The following is a 9,469-nucleotide window of genomic DNA, read 5'->3' on the forward strand; positions in this document are numbered from 1 at the left end:
CTAAAGATTTAGACCAAAGACTAATCAGGAAAGTTTTGGATAAAAGCGTCTAACAAGTGACATGTAATCAAAGTGGTTAAATGGGTAATAAATAAATTGTGAAATATAGTAATTTTTTCATAGATTTCTATACAATCGGAGGTTTAAGGCATTTCCACATTGGTTTTCAGACCAAGATGTTGCCATTTGGGCTGAATGAATGAAGTTATATAAAATGGCAGACTACATTGTTTAAGGTTTAAGTTTTAGCAGCACTCGGTACACCTTTGAGCCAATAATTGACACCTGGAATTGTCACAAACTGGATTATTGATCCTACTTATAGACATCCTCTGTGCTAATGAAGCAGTCTGAAGCCGATCTGAATCTGTTGGTAGCTGATAACCACACAGCTCCAGTGGCATTGTTTTGTATTTGTAGTGTTTTGTTAGAGAAATAGGACCCAGACATCGTCCCACAGATGGATTTTCTCTCCTAACGCCCGTGCAGATTGTTATTACTCATGCCTGACAAGCCAGTAGTCTGATGTTACCACAACGGCCTATTAACAACATAAGCTGCTGTCAGAGAAAAACTATATATCGTGATGGTCCTGAAAACGGCCATTATCTCATTGGCGGTCATGCCCACCATTTCTGAAATATCAAAATGGGATTTTAAAAGGTTTTATGAGCTGAGAGGTCAGAAAACTCATCTGATGAGCACATAAATGTTGGAAACAAGAGGGGAGAAGACAGACATTAAAGTTACAGTTCTGCTTTAGCTGCGAAAGCCTCGGGCGGCTGCAGAGTTGAGGATTACAATAAGTCAGAAAGACAAGATAAACTACTTCCTTTCTGACCTGGGGTCGTATTTCTGGAGCAAAAAGAAGATTCAGCTCCAACGTGATGCATAGAGGTGGTGTAAAACTGGCACATTAGGAAGAGGAAACATGAAGAGAGGATGGCTTTGTGAACTAAGGTCAAACTGTTTTTAGGAATATTTGTTGTGCAGAACAATGAGTGTTTTTATTATCTGACAGTGTGGCTTTTTGTACAGAGTTAAAGCTGCCTTGTACTGCAGCATGTGTTTTTCAAAGCTGTTATGAAATGATGTTGTTCAGGTGCTGGGAACATTATTGTAGTTTGATTCGTGTAGAGCTAGACACACTGACTGACTGACTGAGCTAAATTTGCCTCTGGAAGTCCAGCCGACGTGTTAAAAATAGTCCTGGCATGAAAAAAGAAAAAAACCCAGACAAGTGTCTCCTGCTCAGATAAAATACCTGACCACGTGGATGGAAAACAATGCAGAGTCCTCATGAACATACGCTTCACAGATTGATACGCTATAGGCTATTGAGAGCTGAACACAGCAGTAGACTTTTTACCGTGAAAAATCTATATATGTGAATATTTTAACACACACACACACACACACACACACACACACACACACACACACACACACACACACACACACACACACACACACACACACACATGCACACACTGACTGACTGGAATGAATTTGCCTCTGGAAGTCCAGCTGACTTGCACAGATGAAATTAAAATATCTAACAACGTGGGTGGAAAACAACGAAGACTACTCATAAACACAATTGTAAAAGATTGTTACGCTATCGGCGAGAACTGATTACAGCAGCACTATAAGTCTTTAAAAGTAAAAAAAAAACGATATGTGTTAAGATTTTAACATGGAGATACTTTTGCAACACACTGACTGACTAGACTGAATTTGCCTCTGGAAGTTCAGCTGACCTGCACAGATACAATTAAATATCTGACCAGACTCCTCATGAACACAATGGTTTAATATTGTTACGCTATAGGCGAGAGCAGCATTATTAGACTTTAATAACATGGAGATACTTTTGCAACAAACTGACTGGACAAAATGCGTGTCCTCAGAAGGCTGTGGCTCAGTGGGTTAGTGCGTTGGTGTTGGGATCAGGGGAGCACAGGTTCAAACCCCACTGCAGTCTGCATGTCGTTGTGTCCCCGAGACACTTCACCCCAAATTGCTCCTGTGGGGATTGTCCACAGTGTTGAGTATGTTAGTCGCTTTGGATATAAGCGTCTAACAACTGACATGTAATGTAATGTAATGAACACAATTGTTAAAGATTGTTAATTTATAAAAGTAAAAAAATCTATATGTGAAGATGGAGAATTAACTTTGCAGAGCGCGGATCGATGCTGACACAGTGGGGGTCTGAAATTAAACTTTTTACCGTAAAAAACTACTTTAAGATTTTAACATGAAGATACTGGACTACATGTGCCTCTGGGAGACTCCTCATGAACACAATTGTTAAATATTACGCTATAGGCGAGAGCAGCATTATAAAAATCGATAGAGTGCTGAAAACAGCGGTAGACTTTTTACCGTAAAATATCTATACTGTATATGTGAAGATTTTAACACACACACACACACACACACACACACACACACACACACACACACACACACACACACACACACACACACACACACACACACACACACACACACACACACACACACACACACACACACACACACACACACACACACACACACACACACACGCACGACTTCATTTGCCTCTGGTAGTCCAGCTGACCTGCACAAATAAAATACAATATCTGACCACGAGGATGGAAAACAATGAAGAATCTTTAATGAATAAATAAATAATGAACTCAATTGTTAAAGATTGTTACGCTATAGGCGAGAACTGACACTACAAGTCTTTAAGAGTAAAACAATCTATACGTGAAGATGCAGGACCTTGCAGAGCACAGGTCGATGCTGACACAGAGGGGGTCATCGTGTGGGTTTCTCTCCTCTCTCTTTCCTCTTCCTACCTTTAGGGTAGTACGCCCTCTTCATCCCGTCGTGGTGCATCCTGGACTTCCTCTCCTCTCCAGCGCAGCTCAGCCTGGAGCTGTGTTCTCCTCGGTGGTGATGATGATGATGATGATCTCTGCGAGGAAGAGAGTGATCGGACGCCATCATGCGGTCCCTCATGACCTTCGCCCTCTCCGACTCCAGGGCGATGGCCTTCTCCAGCAGAGACAGGTTTCCCTTAAGAATACAAATAATAATAATATCTTAAATGTATATAGCGCCTTTCAGGGGACCCAACGTCGCTTTACAGAAAAACAGAGAAATAAGAAAGAATGAGCCCACACTCAGGTACACGGCAATAACTACCAGAGAGGGCACAAGTACACACATCCTTTACTCAAGTAGAAGTACAGATACTCGTGTTTAAAAATACTCTGGTGAAAGTAGAAGTACTGACTAAACTTCTTTACTCAAGTCAAAGTAAAGAGGCTTTGAAATTTACTTCAGTAAAAAGTACCCATAACTAGCAGCTGTTTTAAAGAGTACCTGACCTCCCTTTATATTAAGAGAACAATAATGTCATTGTTAGCTAATGAATGTTTCCATGGTGACCAACGGCAACATGACAACGTTTTCATTGGTCCCTCTTCTTTAGAGAAGACCAGGAAATGATGGATACACGGATCGTGTTCAAATCAATAGGCACGCAATGACTCTAAATAATAATGATCACGCCACCAAACACACATTCAGACTAAAGGAACCAGCCTGTTTGGAAAATGAGAGAAGTAGAAAGTACAGGTATTTGTGTTCAACATGTAAGAAGTAGAAAGTACAGGTATTTGAGTTCAACATGTAAGAAGTAGAAAGTACAGGTATTTGTGTTCAACATGTAAGAAGTAGAAAGTACAGGTATTTGAGTTCAACATGTAAGAAGTAGAAAGTACAGGTATTTGAGTTCAACATGTAAGAAGTAGAAAGTACAGGTATGTGTGTTCAACATGTAAGAAGTCAAAGTAAAAACTCGTCAGAAAAATAAGAAGTGGAGTAAAGTACTGATATCAGAAACATGTACAGTAACAAAGTATTTGTACTCCACTACTTCCCACCTCTGAGCGAGGGGCCGGGACGGATAAAGCTTCAAGAACAACCCTCCAGCGTCCCCTCTTAACCTCCTCGTACCTTGGCCATGTCGAAGGTCTCGTCGGAGCGGTCAGAGTTCACGGACGTCGTGTCCTCGTCTCCCTCCTGGAAGCCTCTGGACCCGGGGCTCAGCTGCTCCTCCAGCTTCATCAGGTTCACCATGTCTGAGTAGCTGCGCTCCAGAGATCTCTGCTCCTCCTGAGCGCTCTGCTGGCAGCTGTCGTACCTGAGAGGTGAGAAGAAGATTAGAAATGACCACCAGACTTACAGACAGTTTTATCCCGCAGGCCATTGGAAGTCAAAAGTCTTCACGTACTGTATTTTAATAATGCCCCACCATCTGTACATGTCTATTGCTCATATCAACATTTTCATACATATTAACAGTATAAAGTGTTTATTCTGCTGTACAATATAACATTTCACATTCATCTTATTTTAAAGCTCCCATGTCATGCTTTTCCGGTTATTACCCGTCCCCTTGTGTGTTATGAAGGTTTTTCTGCATGTAAACGGTCTGCAGAGTCAAAACCCTCAAAGTACACCCTGTAGAGAGTAAAACTCTAACACAGAAAAGACCTCCCCAAAACGCCTCGTTGGTGAAACGTCATCATCCATTTGATTCTTCCGGGTACGTGCTTACGAAAGCACGTACCCGGAACTAAATGGGCCAATCCGTGGAGCCGTTACGTTAAGCCCCCGCTGATTGGTCCAAATTGACCAATCCACAGACTTCCTCACACACACACTCAGTGCAGGCAGCTCTGCTGATCTCTCCTCCCTGGCTGCAGGCTGATAACAGACAGTTGGGATCGCAGCGAAATTCTCTCTGCAGACCCATTCTCTCTGCAGACCCATTCTCTCTGCAGACCCATTCTCACTGCAGACCCATTCTCACTGCAGACCCATTCTCTCTGCAGACCCATTCTCACAGCGTTTATCAACCTTTCTCTTACTCAATATTAAGCCACACTTATTGTTTTTATTTCGGCTGTGACTTTGTGTGTGCTCAGGGTGAGTTTGGCTGTGTATCGCTAAACAAGGAAACCACACCTCCACGGAGCTCAGCGCGATTCACAATTTACCGACCAATCAGAGCACACTGGGCTCACAGGGGGGGGGGGGGAGTTGCAGCGAGCCGTTTAGTGGAGAAAGTGAATACTGCTGAACACACATACTTTACAGAGATGCTGTATGTGAGTTTGGAAAATTGCACAGTATTTTTCTATTTTAGTAGACCTCAACAATGGAATTATGATCAGTGGAAATGGCCATGACATGTGACCTTTAAAGTTGTTCTATGGGTTTTAGTGCATGTAGTTTCTCTCCCCCCTACCTTAAACGCCTCCACACATACTATATGTTTGTAACGCACCACCATCTATACATAGGGATGGGGATCGTTAAGGTTTTAACGGTACTACTGCTTTTATCGATACCGCTTATCGACCCGGTCCTTTAACGGTACTCTTATCGGTTGTTTTGGAGAAAAAAATAAGGGAAACTAACTAAACAAATTGTGAACAAAACTAACATTGCTTTTTACTTAAATTAAATACATAATATTTCACATCAAAAGAAACAACAGTGTTTTAATAAATCGTATTAAATAATCTGATGACAGAACTGTAAACAGAATAGCAGAAACTTTAACAAAATAAATAACTCAGTTACCTCTAATCATTAACCTATGTTTGTATAATTGAGTTAACTCCGTGTGTTGCTGCTAGCATATATAACACCTGACGTGGAAACGTTACTCGTGGACGGGGCCACAGAGCTACTCGAAAGACAGTCGGTGTATTCCTCCGTCTGGATGTGGTGCACTTTTGCTAAACGTTTAGACAAATTGCTTGTGTCACCTCCCTTACATGCTAAACTCTTATTGCACTTTTGGTAACGAGCATCGAGACGGGTAGTTTAACCACACCTCGGAGGTCCCTCAGCCATCTCCTCCGCGTGTGTGTGTTGCCGCATGTAGCAGCTGGCTGTGTGTAAACTGCCCCGCCCCCTCGCACACAGACGGGAGAGAGAGATCTCTCGTCTGAATTGGAAAGATCGAAAATACTAAAAATAATCATAGACGCTTTTTGCAGTCTTATTGCATATTAGAAACGGAGCTGGCGAAACTAAAACTGCAATATAATGTTTGTGTAGCAATAATAGATATGACATATATTTGTTACATGTCTCCAGTACCGAAAAAAAGACCGATAACGTTGGAGCTTAACGGTACCACGGTCTTTAATAATTCAGCCCCGGGGCCCGTTACCCATCCCTATCTATACATGTGTATTTCTCATATCTACATATGTATACATGTTTACAGTATAAAATGTTTATTTCACATTTAACTATTTTAAAGAAGCCCTTTTATGCTTTTTTTGTGTCCTATGGGTTTTAGTGCATGTAAATGGTCTGCAAAGGCTACAATCCCAGAGAGAGTTAAAGCATGGAGACATGTCACAGTAAAGGCACAAATAGCATAAAAGAGGACCTTTAAACCAACACCTATTCCTGTGTCCATTGCACTATTGTCTCTTATATGTTATTTATGTTGTATTGTTGAAGGACCCTAATACCTAACATTTGCATAAACTACGCTTTAGCAATTGTGTATAACAATTAAGTCCTTTGAATTCTCTGGCTCCAAATCAGTTTTTAGAGCCTGGAGAAAACAGTTTTTTCCAGGAAAACAGTCACTGATTGGATTTCCTGTTCATCTCAGTCACTAATGGAGTTTTATACAGTTAGTTGTTAAGGTAGTTAACAATGTAGTACACTTTAGTAAAAGCACACTTATAACGTTTTTGAATAGCACTTGCTGTTGAAAGGGGATAATCTTTAGGGTTAGGGTCCATTTAAAGTGGACCTATCATGCTATATTTGATTAATATATTGTAGGGTCATACCTATATAAAACATGTCTGTGAATTATTTTTTTCAAAATACCAAACAGAACATGCATTTTAGCCATGCCTCATTTCGCTCTATTTGCTCGTTTCCAGCCCTGTTTTTGCAAGGGCTGATTCCGTGACTACAGCGCCACCTACAGGCCTGGCATATGTACTACAGCGTCTCCAGTGCTTTCGAGCGGTCTCTCATTCCCATGATAGGTGGAGAGTTGCCCATATAGGCGGAGCACCCCTTTTCTGACGTCAGATAATTTTCAAATTTGGATCAGTCTGTATCAGATCCGTTGCAGCCCCGTTTTTAGAGATTTGGGTACGGAGGAAAAGAGAGGGGGTTGTGTTTTCTGACACTTGGTGAGTTCCCTGACACACCGGGGACACATATTCATATATAAAAGACGTACACAAGTGCATTTTGTATGATAGGCCCCCTTTAAAGTCTTTAACTTTTAATGTTGAGTCACAAGTCTTTAGTTTTCTGTCAAGTCATCAAACGAGAGTCGAATCGAGTTCACATCCCTGCCTCCATGAGCTGTGTTTCAGTTGTTGAGTGTATAAATAAGGGGTCCAAATGAAACAATACTCAGCTTCCTGTTCGTTTTTTAGACCGCCATTATACTCCTGTCTCTTTCAACTCACACAGAATCTCCCCCTCCCCCTCCTCCCCCTTCACCTTCACCTCCATTCAAAGCGAACCCATCGAGTCACAGTACAAAATGTCATTGGTAATCATGCTAAAATGTTCCATTAGCATACATAATGCTCTAAGCTACCTGCAGACGCTTTCATATATCACAAAGGGGGATAATTATAAGGAAAAAACATCATGATCAAAAGACTCTTCAGAGTGGACGTAGCTGTTGAGGTAATGCATGGAAGTCAATGGTTTGTGAGAATGTGTGTGCATGAACAGGTGGAAGCATGAATGTACCGTATTGACCCGAATATAAGACGACCAAATCTTGTTTTTATAAAGAAAATAATTGTATTTTTAACTAATGATAACACACCCCTTTGCGGACCGCGGAATGCTTTTCTCTGAGTGTTTTAGGCGGTCTTTTCGGGCTCGCCATCTTCTCACGTTACACTCAGTTACACCATATGTCTTTGCTGCTCGACAGTTGTTTGATGACTCTGCTTCGATGATCACCATTATCTTAAAATTGGCATCGTAACTTCGCCTCTCTTGTTTATTAACTCGCCCTACTTTTGATCTACTTTGTTCGAGTTGGTCTCTATCTCTCCACCTCTTGTACTGTTACCTTTAAAGAGCCTGTGACACGAGTTTCCCCCATCATCCAAACCCATCAATTTGAGTAAATATTGTCCCCTTGAAAACCGTTACTGAACTGATTTTGGATATTTGTACTTTGATAACCATTAATCTGCCCTTCAATGTTGATCATTTCCTGGATCTTCTCGGGGATTCTTCAAGTCCTGCCAAATGATGTGTGACGTCATTGTGGGCACAGCGCTCCAGCTGCACCGTTCAGGATCCCAGCATCTGCATGTAAACGCACGATGGCGCACACAGCAGCAAGCTCAGACAGCGATGACAGTTTAATTTTGAACGTGTCTGAGAGCTCATATGAGGCTGAAGGATCGGTTTATTTTGTATCTGTTAGAAGTTTAGGAATTAGGTGCGTCAATATGGGCGATCATACGGTCATGTAGCCAGTGGTGGACTGGGACTAAAAATCAGCCCGGGACTCTCGACCGGCCCACTTCGGTACCACTAGTAAATTGTCAACGGGGGGAGTGGGGGATGTGCTAGTGACTTATCCGACCGGCCCACTTCGGTACCGGCCAGTCCGCCACTGCACCCAGCCCATCCCACGTAAACTGTCAACGGGGGGAGCCTCGCTGCGGGGAAACGGTGGACCTAGTGTCCCGATCGGAGTGGGAATAATAATAATAATAATAATAATAATAATAATCCGTGCATTTTATCCATTAATTTCCCAACATTGTGGGAAAAAAAACCACACGTTTAATCCATGTTGGTGTACTACTACAACCAGTGGTGTAGTGGGGATGTTTTTACTGGGTGGACGGGGTGGTGGGTGGACGGAGACACTATGGACGCGCTCGTGAACTGTCAACGGGGGGGGGCTTGGGACCTCTGTGTCGCCTGTCAGCGCAATTTACATGATGCCGTTTAGACAATATAATAATAAAGGGCGGTGCCGGCTGTCAGCGAACCGATCCGGTCTTTCTGCGCGACTATCACTCAAATGCGGGACATAGTCTCAATGTGTGGGACGCGGGACAAATAATAAAAATGCTGTGTGTGCAGTCCCGCACAGTGCGGGACACCTGGTCACCTTACACACACAGTTCTGCCCCTCACACACACACACGCTTCAAATCAAGTTGCATAAATGCTTGAGCTACTTTTTTATTATAATTACTGTGAAATCTGCCTATTATGTTTTCGTCATTATTACAACAAACACACACTTGCAACTGATAACACTGGCAATGATTTTAGATGTATTAGACTATTAAAAAAAGAAATCATGCTTCAAATAAGTGGGGGTACGGCGTACCCCCGCGTCCAACGCCAACTACACCAAAAA

At 42.2% G+C, this 9,469-nt stretch overlaps 1 protein-coding gene across 1 annotated transcript in view; it reads right to left on the reverse strand.

Moving 5' to 3' along the window:
- myt1la (myelin transcription factor 1-like, a) overlaps positions 1–9,469 on the reverse strand; it is an 85,318-nt gene that overhangs the window by 39,065 nt on the left and 36,784 nt on the right. The window contains exons 7-8 of the mRNA XM_079645346.1: positions 4,018–4,204; positions 2,853–3,072 (exon numbers count right to left, since the gene is read on the reverse strand). Of these exons, the coding sequence (XP_079501472.1) occupies positions 2,853–3,072; positions 4,018–4,204 (407 nt within the window). The remainder of the gene's footprint in view (positions 1–2,852; positions 3,073–4,017; positions 4,205–9,469) is intronic.

Source organism: Notothenia rossii (assembly GCF_949606895.1).
Source record: "Notothenia rossii genome assembly, chromosome: 8".
Lineage (NCBI taxonomy): Eukaryota > Metazoa > Chordata > Actinopteri > Perciformes > Nototheniidae > Notothenia > Notothenia rossii.